The sequence below is a fragment of the Bradysia coprophila genome, unplaced genomic scaffold (genome assembly GCF_014529535.1).
Source record: "Bradysia coprophila strain Holo2 unplaced genomic scaffold, BU_Bcop_v1 contig_358, whole genome shotgun sequence".
Lineage (NCBI taxonomy): Eukaryota > Metazoa > Arthropoda > Insecta > Diptera > Sciaridae > Bradysia > Bradysia coprophila.
Genome location: NW_023503616.1, coordinates 1,313,118 through 1,332,449, shown reverse-complemented (window position 1 = coordinate 1,332,449; position 19,332 = coordinate 1,313,118). Strand labels below are relative to the sequence as shown.

The window sequence follows — 19,332 nt, the reverse complement described above, 5'->3', positions numbered from 1 at the left end:
CGTGGGTGTCTTAGCCAGTCCCATCAGAATCCTGTTTAATACGTTGCTAGTACGTTTAAAAATCACATTTTTGTAAAACATTAACAAACTCTCTTTCATCTAAAATGATGATTTTTTCCCTCAGGAAAATAACATGCACCCATCTTGTGAGACATATTCATACCTAAGGTGTCTCGACTACTTATTTACAAAAATTATATATACAACCTATGTATTTATATATACATGAAACCGCCGAGTCTCTTTACATATATTACGAAATAATGCGCTTGTATATGGCGAAAGATATCATCGTATCAGCCACAGCAAAGAATCATTTTATTGAAGCAACAGCGACGACCATTCAGTTCTGTTTTGAATTCAATCGAGTGTTGACTTCACTTTGTTTTTAGTTAAAACGAACACTTTTAAGAAAACGGTTCGAAGGAAAATAACGATTTTATTTTAGAAGAAAAAAAAAGTGAATTTAGATTTTGAATTGAAGTGAATTAAATTTGTGATTTTCGAAAGAAGTTAGTATTTTGTCCTGTATTTCGTTTTCTATATATTTGTTTCGATTATTATGTTATCACCGCATTTTTTCGAGTGTTTTTTTTTGATTTTTTTTTACAAATTAATATTATTATCCTCATCAAATCGATTAATTTTTATTTTTTGAACGTATCATTGGTGTCACTAATGTATTCATTTAAATAAATTATTTGTTTATTAATTTTCCAATGCCCCTGGGGGATAATACATTTAATTTATTAATTGTACATTACTATATATTATATACGTACACACGAAGAAGTGCAGCAAGTTGTTTGTTCTATTTAAAGAAAAAACTGCATACAACAACTCAGCCGGCATTCAAATGACATTGTATTGTAGTAAACGTATAGTCAATTTGTACATTTTATATATGTAAAATTTATATTGTGAGCACATACGTATATATCGCACATTTATATATAAACACACCATATTACACATGATTAAGGTGCACATTTGAAAATAATATCATATGTTCGGTTTTAAGTTTCGTTCACAATGGAAAATAGAAAAGAAAATCTGTTCAGACACGGTTTGTATCTAAGAGAAATTATTCGCTTGTTGAAATGTGTAATAAAGAAAAGAGAAGCCTTCAATATTATATCTAGATGCGAAAGCTGTAATAAGACATATAATGAGTGCATTATTTTGGAAAATGAATATCTTTGATACAGAATCTGACATCATGTTTTTATATGTATAATACATGTTGAGTCGTGGTATGTGCACTTTTCTTTGCGTTCTTTTGTTGTTACCTGATTTCACTGAAGTAATACATATGAAACTGAGACCAAGATTGTTTTTCTAAAGGTTTGTATACTGAATTACCGCGCAAAGGCTTTCATTACCTGAATGCAAAGCATGTAAAGAGTTGAATTTTTTGTGATATATGGGGCGCTCTGTATAAGCAGGGGTAGTCGAGCAGTAAAATAATGTTTTACTGATTGGTTTTGGTAAATCATTTTTCACTATTTATCTCTATTGTAGAGTGCACTTTACGGTAGAGCAAGCGAACGTTAAGTCGCTCCATAAAAAAATACTATTTATGCTACTAGATCGAGGGGGGACTCACTTCGGAGTCAGTAAATCAAATTAAATCACAGTAAATCACAACAACATTTTTAATGGCACTTTATATCATTTATAAGCATCTTGCCCGGTAATTTACAAAATTAAATTCATATACTAGCCCAACTTGATGCAAATTGACCCAAGCTGATGCATATTTAATACAAACGTCATTTTTGACATTGTTGATTTACCGTGATCTACTGTGATTTACTGTGATTTAATGTGATTTACTGTGATTAAATGTGATTTACTGGAGTGAGTCCCCCTCGTACTAGACTCAACTTCGTCTCGATTAATTTACTCCATCTCGAACCGAGATGCCGTTTTACAGTTCTAATAGCATAAATATCTATTAATATTAATATTCGACTTCGTCTCGAAGCATCTATTATTCCTCGAACATAAAACACCCTTTACAGTTCTTGTAGTATAATAGTAGATTATTCACCTCTGTCCACATGTTTATTTAGACACTTGGGGAGTTATTGCATGAGCCAAAGGCAAATGTTATAACCCCAAGTGTCTAAATAAACATGTGGGACAGAGGTGAATACGCTATTTTATCTACCGACGGCGAAATAATAGCACTTTTTCACTGCTATTATTTCACCTAGGTAGATAAATAAATATTCTTTGCATGGAAATAATTCTCTTTAATTTCACTCAACTTAACCGGCACTTTTTAGACCTTTAGATATTTTTGACGTATTTAGCAAAATATGTAAAAAGTAAACGAGACATAAATTGTGCAAAGAATTTTTGGGATTAAATTTTGTTATGACTAGTGTGAAAGAACCGATTGTCAGAAAAATATTTTCGACTTAGTTGAATACTCCACGTTATCTGTTAGCGGAGAGTAAACAGAAATGCACGCTACAGAAGCATGTTGAAAGTACAACTTGAACCAATCTGGCAGATAAAAAATAATTATTCCTAAATATGAGGCCAATAAAAGGCCAATAAGTTCTCGGTCTAATATCCGTTGAAATGTGTTTCCTTTAGATGTTCTATGTTAGATCACCTTGTGATTTTGTTAGAACAGTTGATTGCACATTAGAAAAGTATTTTTAACATGTTGTGCTCCAATTATATATAAAAAACAGATGTTCTGTAAACGCGCTGTATTTCGAATGAATTCTTTTTCCCAAGTCTAATGAATTTATTCGTTTTTTTTATTCCAATAAATTGTATTTATTGTCAATCAAAATCTCGTCCAGAAACTCTCTATTTTTGTAATTTGAACTTTTATTACTTAAGGTTTTTGGTTAGATCAAAAATGGAGTGGAATCTTTAAGATACTTTTGTGTTTGAGAAATCAGAGAATCAGAGAAACAATGAAACTGTAACCAAATCATTTTAATTTAATTGAGATAAGTTAAACAATTGGCTCAAACGGCCCAAATTGAATAGAAACACTTTTATCGAATTTTGTTGTAGATTAGCAATTAATTCGTTCATAAAGAACTCATCAATGTGATTGTTAATCATTTCAAAGTTATGAATTTCCAACCGGTATCTATGCATTTAAACTGAAACAGTCACGTAATTTGTGGTTGTTTCGGCTCGAAAAAGTAGATTTAATCATTAGTTCAGGATAAAATGGTATACTAAATTCAAATGCAAATCATTTCTGAAAATAACCTGCGGCATTCAGTTATTTGAAATCATAATTTTCCTTTGAATGCATTCTCTCTTCAAACAAACGTCAGAAATTAATTAATCATAATTTGAGCACACAGAAATCTAATTCATCAAATTAATAACACAAGAAATGCATGATGATGATTATATATATGAATTAAATGCAACATTATTTCTATTCAAAAAATTAAAAATTTATGATAAATGGGAATTTAATAATTCCGCGAATTGCAATTTTGTTGTAGAAGTAAATGGTGCTACATAACGACTCTGTGAATTAAGTTTTGTAGTTAATTTGATGATTGTCTTTATCAAATATTATACGATACCCGCAAGCCCAATGTATCTTCTCAAATTGAGACTCAAATTTTCCAAAATTAAATTTATTGTCTAGACGAGGCAGAATCTATGATTGTATACTATTAGAAAATAATGAGTCTCTCACATTGTTAGTTTAGTCAGCTGCTGCTTCATTTATTCCACAATAGAAAAATTAGGTACATCATCTAGGCTATCTACATCTACCGTTGATTGTAAATTCATGCTCCTTTTCACTATTGCTGATTTAATATAATCTCTCACTTCCAATAGGAGTTCTTTGGTAATTTAAGATTTTTGAATGCGATGGTTCGGCTTTATTTAGTGATACAATCACCAACAATTCTCTCAAGCGCTAGTATTCTTCACCGTAGTTGAATTAGAATCAGTACACATTTCCGTTACATTTGAAACAGTCCAATCTAGATCAAAAATTTTTTTTGGTGAAGTGTGCGCATGGCAATTTCTGAATCCAGTTTAATCGTTAAATCTTTTATCTGCCTTGAACAATGATCTCTTGCCCTCAATGACAAATTCGTTAGTCTCTATATATCTGTTCTCGGCAGATAAAATAGCGTATGCACCTGTTCTAAATGTTTATTTTGACGATTTGATGCCTTCGGCTCGGTACATATAGGTGCACAATCTACTATTACATACGCTATTTCAATTATTGTTAGGTATGTAAACAAATCTTGTACTTCACTAGTTTAAACACACGTTATGCTATACAACAGGTCTAAAGTCAAAGCTCATCGCTTATTATTGTCGATACCAGATGACCATCCTGTTTTTTGGCGGTTAAAGCGAAGCGTAATGAGTACAATTTTTACGTTGATAAGGTAAAATTTATCTCGCTAATGTGTCCAATCCGTTGCATGTTATGTAACAAATTATGATAATAAATAAATTTCATGCTACATCTCATATACTCGTGCACATAATACACCTATTAATTTATCAGCGTTTGGTGCTGTATCGTTCTTTCAACTTTGCATGCCGATTATTATTTTCAATGCAAACAATGTAAAGTTTATTATAATAAAAAGAGGCTAGACAAATTTGTTGATATTACAATGTTGCAACTTGCAACAAGAGGAGTTACATGTCTGCGCGCACACGAGCAATGCAAATATTATTCTTATTGGCAGTTTAAACAAATTACTGTTGACACTTATCATTAACGAGTTGTTTCTTTTAAATAAAAGATAGGACATTCTTATGCATCGTGATTTGGCATTTGATAAATTGGTGAGAATACGTATACAAACATACAATCACTATGTGGCAAATATACGTACAGTAGTCGTCTAGTGGGTATGATTGTAAATTGTATAGTAACAAACCACTCATTTTTGTTGAAGTGAAAAACAGTTTTTACTGAACCAAAGGTGTAATTATGTAATATACAGCAATGTGATCGCCGGTAATCACATTAAAAGCGAGACAATAATTGTTTACTGAGAAAAGAGTACAACAAAGTAACTAATAAATCAAGACCTGGTTACAAAGTTAATTAGAACGAATGTTCAACTGCTGGTTATTGGTTAGTGGTTATTAAAATTATTATCTGAGGAAACCGAATCCGGTATAAGAGATCTTTTCATCACAATTTATTTCACCTCTTGAGTCTTCCGTGAATCATTTGTTACAAAGTCTTAAATCGACTCTCTACCGGTGTATATGCTTCGGCCGAAATGAATGTGTTTCCTCACAGATTTATTTATCCGCAGAAAAAAAAATTAAATTTGGCGGTGACCATCGCGTTTAGTGACTCAAAAGCACCAAGCCACCACAAATATGGAGAAATTAAAATCGAAAAAAATATTGTCACAGATAAAAATACGTCGGAAAATTTATGTTTTATTTTATCACCGGCAAAATGACTATAAGTACACATACTTACCGGTTATGTTAAATTTAATTTACTGACTTTAAACTCTGTCTGATTTAGTTTGTTTATCTCTTCCAAGGTTGTTGTTCGAATTACATCAAAACAAATAAATTTTTTTCGTTAAATTTTAGTCTGGCTGCCACTATCTAAGTTTTTTTTATCGCTAGCTATATATGATTGTTTTCCACAACATATCTCAGTGTTTTTATTGTAGTTCTCGCTGTATTTAGACGGGTGATAAGCTAAATTCAGGTCAAACAAACTACGAAAATACTTTGTGTATAAGGCACGCACTCAAAATATTTACTTAAATACAAAGTACTTATATTGTGTAGATCGCTTATCTGCTACGCAGCTACGCGGAAAAGCCGGTGTGTCTATAGAATTTAAACATTTAAACAATACTGTTCATCATAGTTAAAATGAAGTTTTTCCATTTTCGTTGTAAAATAATTTCGAAACGATGAACATTTTCAAAATATCAATCGAAATAAACTTGTTTTTCGAGTGTGAATAACCATTTTCGAGACGATATTCCGAAAAAAATACACACATCGCGTCGTAACAAAACGAAAAAAACAAAAACGTAGTCATCAACAAGGAATATCATTTTTGTTTGTAAACGGTTTTCAGATATTCATATATGTATACACAAACGTCTCTCTTTGGACTGTACATATATTCGGTATATATTTTTAGATGAATTAACGCGGATTTATATTGTTGTTTACTTCATTTGTATTTTATAATGTTTCATTTTTATAGTTTTTATTTTTGTGTGATAAATAAAATTTATCTTTTATGTCAGTTTATCCGGCATCACCAAAAGCTATTTGAAACGAAGCAAGGTTATTTGAATAGATTTGTTATTTGAGTGCTTGTTTTGTTTTAATATCAAGCAATGGTCAAGAAAGTTGGTGAAGATTGTCTATGATCATTCCAACAGATCGTGATTATTGTCCATCTCCATGAGAGTTATAAGATAAAATGTGTTGCAGCGATATTAATGTCTATATGCACTGCCTTTGATTAAGCTGCCAGATACGGACGACTAATCATCTGTTATCTATAACGGCGACAAAAATAATGACAATCTCTGGGGTCTGGGTAATATGGTCCCTTATACAGTAAAATGCATGTTAAAACAATTGAAGTACAAGATTTGAAATCAACATATTAAAAATACTTTGATCGATGGAAGTAATAGATCGGATAATAATACTGGTCATAATGAACCCAGTGAAAAAAATAATTTTGAAGTGAGATATCTCACAGTCTAAATCTGTCGAAATCAGATATCTCAAGTCTCAAAATCTATTGTCTTTCAAAACTCAATGTGATTTGAGATATCTGATTTCGACAGATTTAGACATTTGTGAGAACTTTTTTTTACTCGGGATTGCCGTAAAATCTCATCCAACGACTTGAGTAGCTGGAAGAATAGTATTTTTCGTACCAAGACAGGAAATAACGCACCAGTCCTAAGTTTTACAAGCGAAACGAGTAAGGAAAATTAGGACGTGTGCTGAAAAAATTCATTTCTAGTCGAGCTACGAACAACGTTTTTGTGCACAGGAAAATTGAAATAGACAAAACACATCATTTTACTTGAAAAAATACACACACTGACAAAAAAGAGTTGAAAATGTTACCTGCAGCAGGTAACTTTGTCTCCAGGTAATGTACATTATCTGCCACAGCTGTTTTTTTTGTGTGAGGCACTACAGCTGTGACAGCTCTTGTAGATTACCTGGAGACAAAGTTAACTGCTGCAGGTAAGATTTTCAACTCTTTTTTGTCAGTGCACTTCAAATTCACCATATTAAATTTGTTCAATCATGTAGTCATGGAAAAATTCATTCAAAACCGTTCTCACACTGTAAATCATAAAGAAATGAATTTTTTCCCGCAGGATACATCGTTCCGGGAAACCTGACATTTCATAACAGAAAATCATGGTCGTATTTCAGTTGTCCGGTGCACAAACCAAATTTGTGGCATTATTACTTTTGGGTAGTCAAACATTTTCCAGTATTTTCTATAGATTTCCATATTCCTAAAAAATTTTCTTGGGAAACTATAGGAAAATGTGGTAAAATTTAAGAAAACGGGACAAAATTTGAGAACGTAGGCCCTATAAAGAAATGGCTAGTTATGTGTGGTTAGTAGTCTTATTATGTCTGACAAAACAATTGAAGTAACAGATTTCGTATGAAACACTCACGTCACATATAGTTCACACAAATGAAGTAAAGATTTAATGATTTGGTTGCGAAACATACACCGTAATACTAATCTAGCGATCTGTAATATCCTAAGCGAAACTCTTATAATAATTTTAGAAGATTCCTCAAATTCGTTTCAAAGCCATATTCAATACAACTTAATGATCAGCTTTTTATACGGCTACCCTGTGCCTTCATTATAAAGTTATCGAAAGCCAATCGAATAGAATAAAGGAAATTTCCACTTGTGATTGCGAATATTTTGCCAAAAAACATGTTTTTTCAATTTACTTCCTAATGATAATCGCATATATAAGTTCATCCAAATATTATGCGATAAGATATATCTACATCCAGCTTATAATAATCAGAGTGTATTACAAAATAAATATTTTTCATTCACATCACAGAACAATTTTTCGTCCTTGAATGTGTGTTATAATGTGAACTAACGTAATTCAAAAACGTAAATCAATATTTTCCTTTTAAATATCACAAAAGTATAATTCAAATATAGCTTAAGTCTATCCAGTAAATCAGCTCCCAAAGAATATATAATTTTAACATAAAAAGAAATACAAATAAATAAATAAATGCATTATGTATTGGGTATTGGGTATTGCCTTCTGGTTATTAATGTTTGGTTATTTCTTTATCGATATGGCACTAAACAGTAAATATTTATTATATTGTACGCGTTGTGTCATACATTTTAATTTTTTAATCAAATTTATTTACAAAAACACTTAAAGTAAATTTAAAAACTACATAAATTATGGGTTGTGTTTGTTGTAATGCTCGTCTATTTATAAATTTCCGAAAAGTTCTATTGCTCTTCATAGTTCTTTTAACGAATTTTTATCAGAACATTCGTAAACCTAAAAATTTTCCCTTGAGTTGGGATATCACCAGCTGTACATTATTTCGATAAACTAATAATTTATTAATGCCATTCTATATAGGGGGTTACAAGCGGTACATGTATTCAATTTATTTTAATTAACTGTTACGAAATAATCGGAACACGATATTAAATCATGACTTACGAGCTATTCAATGCTAAATAATTTGACCAATTTCCTTATTATCCCGATATTTTGCATACCATCTGTTATGACAAAAATGAGTGACCTATTTGAAGCAAAATTTATCCTGTAAAAGCATCTGTATTGGTTGCTTCATTGCTCAATCTTTGTCGAAAATTTTTAGATGCTTTCGATCCTTCTTCGATGCGACTACGAATAACTGAAAACAAACACAAATATCTAGGGCATCCTGCCCGTTTCACTATTGTATTTATTCTGATCGTTTTATAATCTCGGCCCACTCCGACCACTTTCATTTCAAGAGGACGCTAGATACCGTAGAGTTCGTAACACTCCCATCTATAGTTTTCGAATGAAGTTGGAAAACCACTTATATGTCGATTCTCCGGTGATGACATCTCTCGTCATAGCGAGCCATGCTGCCAACTAAACTTGTCAATGCTACAACTCTGGGATTAGATACCATTGACAATTTTCGGATATCTAATCATTCTTGGCTCCTAAATTTTTCGGCGGACCAACCGATTCAACTGTGACCAATCAATGACTGTATACGAACCAACCAAGATTGTCAATGCCAGATTTCTGAGTTAAAAGACCAGTCACAATCTTAGACAATTTCAGGTCATTCCATGTCGTTACAAGAACCAATTCGCCGTGTCAATGACTGTGGTCTTCTATAATTTCGTGCTAAAAAAAATTTGACTAAAAGAAGTAACAGATTTAGGTTTTATCCGAGGTTATATCAAGCTGCACTGGGAACTGGACTTTTAACAAATTATTGATTTTCAATCTGTTAATCAAGGACTCTTAATAACTGAACTAATCATATCCAAACGCCATTCGATACTTAGTGCGTACGCGTGGGTTGAAAGTAGAAAAACAAATTCGTTGGCACACGTTCAACCATAAAAATTATCACTTTTGAGTAGTAAATATTTAAGCTTTTTGCTGTTAATATTGTGAAGTTGATTTGAAGGAAAATTAAGTGTACTAACATGACATCGGATCATGATGAACCGAAATGTTTTCGAAAACGTTGACCATCATCACAAAACAAGTCGAATCATTTTAAGTTATTCGTATTGTATATTGAAAGATATTATAAAAAGTGATGCATGCGGTGGCCATATAACCGTTTGTAGCCATGTATAACACACACAACAAACATAATATTTCACTTAATTATGGAAGGAACATCAAAACACATAAATTATCAATTTAATTTTTGTATTTTTGTTCGGGAGATATATTTTGCTGTGTGTGTTTGCTCATCGAATATATATATTTCATTATTATTGTTAAATTGAAACATTACCCCAATTTTAAGAAGGTCTTTGCTTCGGTAAACAATGATTAAATTAAGCGTCGGTTTATATTTGGAATTAATTGTCTATCAAAAAATGTTTATTTCAATTGTCATAACAATTGTCTTTTGTAATAAATGCAACGGAATTTGATTAAAAATTCTAAATTTATCACTGGTCTCATTTTAGATTCGGAATTTAAATTTGGACAGACAGAGCTCATGAGTTAAAATTTCTTCGTAAATATCAGTGGCTGGGAGAATGTTCTTTTTTGGTAGTAGATAGATGTTCGATTGATAGTTGTTTAGGGATATGGTGTATTAAAGTTTAACTAAACTACATACCATTGATGCAAAGACCGGAAAAGATCAAAGGAATGTTGTAGTAGGGAAACACACATTGTAAGAGCGACGAAGAAACACGAAAAAAAAAAATATTTATCGAATTCGACGACAACTTTTTTTTATAACCGAATGTTATTGGTTTAGTAGTGTGGCAAACATTTTATACAACATGTTTTCGACGCTACAACTTGTGAACATTTTGAAAAAATTTGGATTTCGATATTCAGCTAGATTCGAATTTGAAAACGTTATGCTCAGCATCTTTTGTGAGTGTGTTTTGAAAGCAACAGTGATAATTGTGTCAACGGAACTGACTCCATTCCATGTTTTTTTCTTCTCAACGGCTTCAATAAAATAGCAATTTTCATATAATAATAAATAACCGATTTAATAAATCAAGTGAAACCGAAAACTTTAAATACTTTAAATAATGTGCGCGACATTTAAGTCGTCGAATTGGAGATTGTCGAGCATATTATGAACCGTAAGGAACGATATGTTATAAATCTGTTGACGGAAATTTATATTTTTTTTTTATTTTTTTAAATTTTAAATTAATACACCGAAATGTGTTGTCATTGGGTAATCTCTAGAATTATTTCGTTTCTAATTTAAAAAAAAAAGAACTCAAGTAGATTAATGTGGGAGTTGTTAAAATACCGACGAAAAATGACGATACTATAAACGCCTTTTATTACACAATAGAAGTCAATAAACTTATTAACTTATTTACTGTAACAATTTGTTATGATCTCTAAATGCAAGCGTGTATAGTTACATGGACAAACAAATTGACGATGGTGTTTTGCTTTAAACGTATACCAACGATAATTTGGATAGTGACAAATTAATTTACAGTACATTTGTCCGCAAGCACACTTGTCTATTGTAAAAGCAATTAGTTTATCTAAATGTCTCTTTAGTTAATAATAATGTTTGTAATGAAATTAATAAATCAAAAATGAACATCAGCAGCGGATAATCTAAGTGTTTGGTATAATTTCTAACTATATTCAATCGTTTTCGTTTTCTATTTCATGTGTTGAATTATTAATTAATCGGAAGTAGGGGTTGGAGTTATACATCGTGTAATCGATTGATACTAGAACCCATCGTTGGTTTTAGGAATATCGATTGATTCAATAGAGAAAATTACAAAATTTATGAGCACATTTATTGATATTTTTTCTTCCTTTATTGATACAGGGAACGTCAGAGAAATTTAGACACAAGTTTTATTCAGCTGTTTATACATCTTTAACACTACCACCGCATAGTTGTGTCACTACTTCACCTGTATGAACCGGTCCATTCAATTTTTTGTTTGTATGAGATAATCAGCTGAAATGCAGTTGTGACAAATGAATGTCTAAATTCACCTGACGTCCCTTTTTTTTGAAAGGAGTTATACCTTCTGATATGAAAAGAATATTGAACAAAAAATTGGAGATCAAGACCTTGAAACATTTTCGACCATCAACGAGATAAATCAGTAGACTCAATCTGCTTCTGTTCAATATTCTCCTTCTATCAGTGTAAATAACTTCTTTGTTTTCGATCGTGAAACTCAAACCTGAATGTTATCGTATTTCTATTTCTATAATGTCGCATATCGCACAGCTACTCTATTCAAATGACGATAATTTAATAAATATTCTTCAGATTATAAATGCAACTCATTGTCGATTCCTGATGTAGAAACCAGTTTAATTTATGACAAATTTAGGATGAATAATAGAAGGCTATCGATTAAGATTTTATTTTAAATGAAAAACATGCTTTCAGATATCACAGTTATTGTTTTAAAATTATTTTAAATGAAAAAAATGCTTTCAGATATCACAGTTATTGTTTTAAAATTCCACCATCATTATTCACATGCTATTATAAGTACTTCTCTGTTACTAAATTGAAAAATTTTGATTTATTTTCCAGTGATAATTTAAAATTGTTTTCACCACAAAACGATTTCATCAAACAAATCCAATTCTACAGTGAATTATATCGCATTGATAACAAATTCACACATGTATTCGATGGTTGAATGCTATACGGATTACTCTGAAATGGGACAAATTAATCAAGATGTAAGTAATTTTTCGATTACTTTGTAGTTTTATATGAATCATAGAATCCACAAAGGAATGCCAATATACCAATCAAAACGTCTCTGAATTCGAATTTTACAAGGTCTTCGAATCTAGGAATGAATTCCTTTAGTTTGAGCAAATTCTGGTTCAGAGGTGGTTTGATGTGGCATACTTCGTCATTTAGAGAAGAATTCATCATCTCACAGTCGTTGTTTTAATTAGGCCATTCCACATGAACTCTTACCATACAAAACATTTATTTTTTTATTATCACAATGTACACATGTTAGGTTCATTACCCTGCTCTAAAACTCTAAAAAAATAGCAGCTGTAAAAAAACAATCATTTCCAAGGACTAACAATTTAATTTGAAAGACGATATGCAACACATGGAATATATTTACTTCGTATCCAGTATAGTGTTATCGAGCTATAATATTCTATAAAATTCTATATTCGTTCACCACGTGTTAACTAATCTAAATTCCAAAGTCAAAACAATAAAGTCAGTTTTATTGGTGTAACCTTCTACAGAAATCATCGTTGAATTTTCGGTGTTGATGACATACTGCTAATATCAGCGTTAGTATATAAACTGTTCAACTTATTATTTACATTGGCGATGAAAAGATGTTTTTGATAGCAATTTGTGTTCAATGATACTATTTCGGAAAGTAACAATGTTTCATTAAGATTATCGTTGTAATCATTAATTAATTAATTAATCAATCATAAGCAATAAAATTAATTAACTATCACTCTTTGCCACAGACGCTTTGTCGACGATTACTTGAAATATACAGATAGTATATATATCGCCGTCCCTTGACGTTGAATTTTCGTTGAAAGCACTAAAGCACTTAATACATCGATGAGAACCAGGTATTACACTTAACAGTTTAATTACTTTCCCCACACATTGAACTCAAAGTTATTATTTCAGTTGAGGAAATCGTACCACTTCTTAATTTGTTCTTAGTATTACTTCCTTATCGAATGGATTTGAAGAAATGGCATTGAAAACGATTTCTAATAATAATTAAAATATAAATGTGACGGATAAGCTCGTGGGGAAGCAATAAATATAATCGAAAAAATGCTACACAGTTCTGTATTCAATAGATTATTTGACGATGGTATTTTTAGACCAATTTCAAACAAGAGAGGTGATATACAGTGATCATTTTTCATTTAATATTTGAGGTAGTTGCATTCTGACCTGGTTTGCTGCAGATTTACCCACATTCAAATAAATTGCGGCTTGTCAACTTTCGGCACCCTGGACTTTACTTAAATAGTCGTGGAATGCCTCCAAATAAATTTCTAAAAACCTAGAATTCAGTTTTGGATTTTTAGAAATTTATTCGGAGGCATTCCTCGACTATTTAAGTAAAGTCCAGGGCGCCGAAAGTGGGCAAGCCGCAATTAATTTCAATGTGTTAAGTAATATCTACATCAAACAACCGTGTCTATTTCTCCGAAGATTATTTTCCATTGAAACATAGTATGTTATTCAACGTACTTCTCAAGAGAAACAGAAAAAACGTTTTTTGCTAAACTCAACTTAAAAGTATGCAACGTTTTTACCAAAATTAAATACTGAAAACATCATCACATTGTGCAGTGTTTGTCTACATAGTAACACATATATCACATAGCTTCTATTTGAGCGGAAATAGCAACCGAAAACTTATGACAAAAAAAATTGCAGTCTTGGTCATAGGTCTTGTGTAAACCTAAACTCGTTCAGAATACGATCAAATGTATAATACAGCGTGTAGAACGGAAAACATTTTTTTTCCTGATTTTCCGAGTCCAACGACAACACTGCAGTTATCTTAAAACGTGCAGAAATAATAAATATTTCGCTCATCGTACAATCAGTTAGATAATGTGGACATTGCGGCACCAAACGACAATCAGTCGAGACATTAGAATCTTTAGCGTTTAAATTGCAAAACGTAATTTAATATTCTTTAGAAACAAATAAATGTTATATGCATCAGTGCGTCAGTGCATATTGCACACGATAAACAATACGTATAATATCTATTCTAACATGGCATGTGGTAAAGACAGACATCCATCTATATGATATATATGTACGTACGTGTCTATTAGGAATAATAATGCAATCTATTTGTCTTATATGAACAGATATGAATAAATTGCTTAATGCAAATTAAGACAAATGTGCCGATTTATTTTTTCCATTTTTGCATTGTACACAAATCACATGATAATGAATTGACGTGTTTATTTATAGCAATAATAATGGAAAACTGTCGTACCATTATTGTAATTACGATCCCAATATTAAGAACGAATTGAACTTATTCCATTCTTTAAATGTACGTTCATTTAGAAGATTATTAAATGATGCGTAGATAATTAATGCAGACGGTTTCGATTGTAATAAATTCTCAAAACTAATCGAAATAATTGGCTGATATGCAACTGAAACGAAAACATTTCATTGATTTTCTGACAAACAAAAAAGGCTTGCGATTCCGACGTATGTTTGATTCATTCTAAGATAGACATAAAACAGCATGCGTAACTTATATTATGTTCCAATTTAGTTATGGGACTAAATGATATTTGAGGGATTTTTCCCTTGTCAATATTATTTCCTTTTACCAATATTTAAAATCATTTTACCGTTATTGGTATTTGATGAAAATATTGGTAAAAATAAATCGAAAAACTTCAAACATCAGAAAAATAAATCTCAGTAGAAATTATCGAAACTCATATGTTATCGAGAATAACGACAAGAATAAACGATGAACTCAAAAACTAATGAAGTACAAGATTCTTTAAACAAAAAATGTAACAGATTTAATCGTCAGACGCAAGGTTCTGAAAGAACAGGTTAAGACACATCTGAGTTGATCACGAAGGCGGTGACACACAAATTTTGACAAATAGATGCTATTTATTGAACATACTCATTACAGATTGTTTGAAATGTCAACCTGATAAAAACTATTTTTTTTCTTCAAGTTGACATTTCAAACAATCTGTAATGAGTATGTTCAATAAATAGCATCTATTTGTCAAAATTTGTATGTCAGACGCCCTCTTGGGTGTCTTAACCTGTTCTTTCAGAACCTTGGTCAGACGATCCTGATACGCTTCCTCGCATACTTCATCACAACTGAAATGTGGATTCAATTGATTAGAAATCGGATAAATGATGAAAGTTATATTTTGATCACTGTAATAAAACAGCATTCAATTTAGCTATTGACAATTTAATGGAAGTCATCGTCTAACTATTTTAACATTACCAGCTGAAACATACGTTTTCATTATTTACTAACAGTAAACAACTCGGTAAACAACTATAATGCTATTTGGAAAAAGATAAAACTAACATCCATTTATATATATCTCGCTGTGTATTCATTCGATGTGATGCACATTTCATTTTTATAAGACGTCTGACTTAAAATCGACTCGATTTCAAATGTTGATTTTACAATTAAATTAATCGCTTTGTTTACGTTTTTCTTAAATGAAATCGTCCCACGTGGCGACGAAATAAATTGAAACTTTAACTTTTAGATGTCTGCAATAACACATACGTAATATTAGCACTTGTTGTTTATTCTTTACTATAGTTTTCTGATATGGGATTACGTCATAAAAAAACTACTTACAATATTCGGAAGATATACAAGCAATGTGCATGCTGCAGGAATATTCTATGTCGATGTTAACAGGCCATGATATTCTGATATTCTGATAAAAGTGACGTTTCTCCATACATCTAGTACATATTGTGGCGGTTGTTACTCTGTTAACATTTACACAGAATATTCCTCCTGTCTGCAAATAAAAAAAAAATTATATTCTAACACACAACGCTACTGCGAAGTCTGTTAAATTGATCATAATAAAATCATAAATTAATTTATTTTTATCATAGTTTCGTCGACTATGTATAATACGTATAATAAAACGTACAATCAGTAAAAGTGACCTTCTTCATTTATATAGAAGCACGCCCGATTTGATGCAGTCAAGGATTTATTCAATTCTATTATCTTTCTATGTCCTTCGAACAGTCTGTGATAACGATAGTAAATTAGATTGTAATAAATTCAAGATTTAATAAACCTGGGTGATGCTTTCTTTTCGTTTCTTTTGTATCAAATGATTTTTAAGGTCTTTTGTAGAACGTTGCGCCATCAGCTACTTAAATGTTCGAACAGCTACAACTGTACGAACGAAACCAAACGACCTTAAAATGATATGAATGTCTATATGACGCGAAAAACATATTTTTATTTTTTTATTTTTAGTTCGTTTGAAATTTTCACTATTATCATCGAATAGGTATGTGATACTATATTTGAGGTAGATCGTTTTTTATATTAAAAAAAAAGTAAGATAAGCGTGTGCTCTCATTTCGATATCAGAAGGTTGATGACCTATCAACAGACTGTTCACAGTAAATGCATCATCAAATCATTTATTATATCAAGTCTGAATAATTATTTTTTTTTTTCACTTTTTTTTATTGATTTATTTGTTCGATTTCAATCTAAATAATAATCAATTTATGGTGGTGATAACGATGCTTTTGTATGGTACACAGTACAGGTATTAATAATGCGTAATGCATTAAATAAATCCAATTTTATCAGGCAACCGTTTATCAACTGTGCGTTAATGTCGTTTGACTGCAAACAAAATTCCGTGTAGTAAAATAAAATTGATGAAATTTGATCAGACTAATGATATGGGGTAACGAAAGAAATCGTTGGCTATCACTTTTAATCTAATTATTTTTCGGCTTTGGTTTGGAAATTTGATTAAATACGCATTTTAAGTAGATAGGTATGAGTATATTAGTACATTAGGTATGAGTATATCACTTCGAGACCATGGAACTGGGCATGGCACTGAAAAAGTTCATGATTAGGTAGGGTGCTAGCAGTAGCAGAAAAAAAAATACTAATCACGTTAAGCACTGTACGTACGGGGTCGGGCATAACGTTCCCACTCGTCAAAATAAAAATTTGGAATCACCGACGTAATGTCTATTACATTACTAGGAGGGAAATATTGTTTGTGCCACCGATAATTGAAATACGACTCTTTTCAGAACTCATTTTAGTGTTGTAAAGTGACTTATTTCAGCACCCGTTTGATGGGATATTTCAACACTCAAAGCAGTGTTGTTATGTAATTTGTATGAGTTATTACAACATTCGTTTTAGATAATGCAAAGCAATGTGATCGATCAAATTTGAAGAGTGATTGTTTACAATGAAAATTATGATTTTTTGGGCATTTGTCTATTTCAATTCTCGGTTGGCACAAAGCATGATGTGTTACACGTATTGTAATGAGATTTTTTCAGCACACGACCCAATTTTCCTTACTCGCTCCGCTCGTAAGGAAAACTTGGGTCTAGCGCTGAAAAAATCAACATTACAATACTTGTAACACAACATACTATAATAACGAGGATGTATTGTATTCCGATGCGAAGGTATTTTTCACTAAGTGCCGTGTTAACAGCTTTACACTTTACATGCTGAATGAATTTACACAATATTGAGTTTGACAATTTTTTCTACGTTTATGATGAAAGAGAAAGAAATATTTTGACAAGTGCCCAATAGGGTGTAGCGGTTTTTACAAAATGTCTTAGTTCTTTTAAGGCTCAGCCGGAAATCCACTCAGCTGGTCCATCTGATCATTTTATGGAAGAAAAAAATTTTCAAACTTTGATTTTGTGCTGCCGCCAGATCGATTTTTGAAAATTTCGTCGTTTTCGGTCCACATCACATATATCGATTTTTTACGGTGGGCTCAGTGTACATAAAACGTTGAGTCAACATGGTAATCTAATCTCCAGGCTTCACAGATTATTTTATAAAAAAAGATCAAGTCTAAAAAATATTTTTTGAGTTCATGACTGATTGTCAAAGTTCCCCGATGGTGATTTTGAGACTTTAATCTCGCCTCGAAATTTGATGAAAATGTGCAAAAATGTAAATTAAACTTTAAATATGCTAAATGGACCGCGGTGAGTCAAATACAACATCTGATTTGAATTGGGACACCTAAATTTGATATTTATCTGACAAAAAGTTGTGTTTTTGGTACATGGAATATTGTTGGCGAAAGTCGAATAACCTCAAATCAATAATTTTTTAGCTTAAAATGTATTCCCAGGTTCGGACAATGCGAAACCTTCAATTTTAAGCGTTTTCTAAGCTAGAAGCCGTTATTAAAAGTTATGTGATTCAGCACATATGTATAGTATACATTGTATATATTTTGATTGGTTGCTCGATGAATACATTTTCAAATGATGCTTTCGTATGGTTTATGACTTTCTCATTATTTATCCTAAAATTCTAATACGACGCACATTTCGGTGAATTATCTTTTATCAAAAAAAGAACTCTTAAATTAGCTTAACCTACATTAAAAATAATCGCAACGTCTTTGTTGAAATTGATAAAAGTAAAATATAATAAAAATTGTGAAAGTGTTGTGTTGATAACCCTAATTTAATATTCTGGTTTTGACTGACCGTCTGTAGTACAGTACATTGACTTTACGAAAAATTATTCATTTTCTAGGAAATTAATACGAGAAGAATTTCATTTAATTGATAAGATTACTCAGGGACATTGTTGTGTAGTGCAAAAGTAGCAGACAGTTTATTTTCAATTCGTAAGTGTTGTTTTATTTCAATGTAAAAACAATTATTTTTCATATCCAGACGAAATTTGAGAGTCTGAATATTACACTCTTATCAATTTATTATTAATTGTTTGACAAGTGAAAGTGAATAGGATGTTTTGCGATATGTTGTGTCTTTGGATTTATTAAA

General features: G+C 31.3%; 1 protein-coding gene across 6 annotated transcripts in view; it reads left to right on the top strand.

The window, feature by feature from the left end:
* The first annotated feature begins 307 nt into the window (after positions 1-307).
* Positions 308-19,332, top strand: part of LOC119081770 (sestrin homolog) — a 32,183-nt gene continuing 13,158 nt past the window's right edge. For 2 of the 6 annotated variants that reach the window (XM_037190968.1, XM_037190967.1), the window contains exons 1-2: positions 308-512; positions 12,316-12,467. In XM_037190968.1, coding sequence (XP_037046863.1) covers positions 12,408-12,467 — 60 coding nt within the window. In that variant the 5' untranslated portion in view covers positions 308-512; positions 12,316-12,407. Of the gene's footprint in view, positions 513-4,776; positions 4,882-9,080; positions 9,087-12,315; positions 12,468-19,332 lie in introns of those variants that run through there. The other 4 variants (XM_037190970.1, XM_037190969.1, XM_037190971.1 and 1 more) reach the window with 4 other exon arrangements.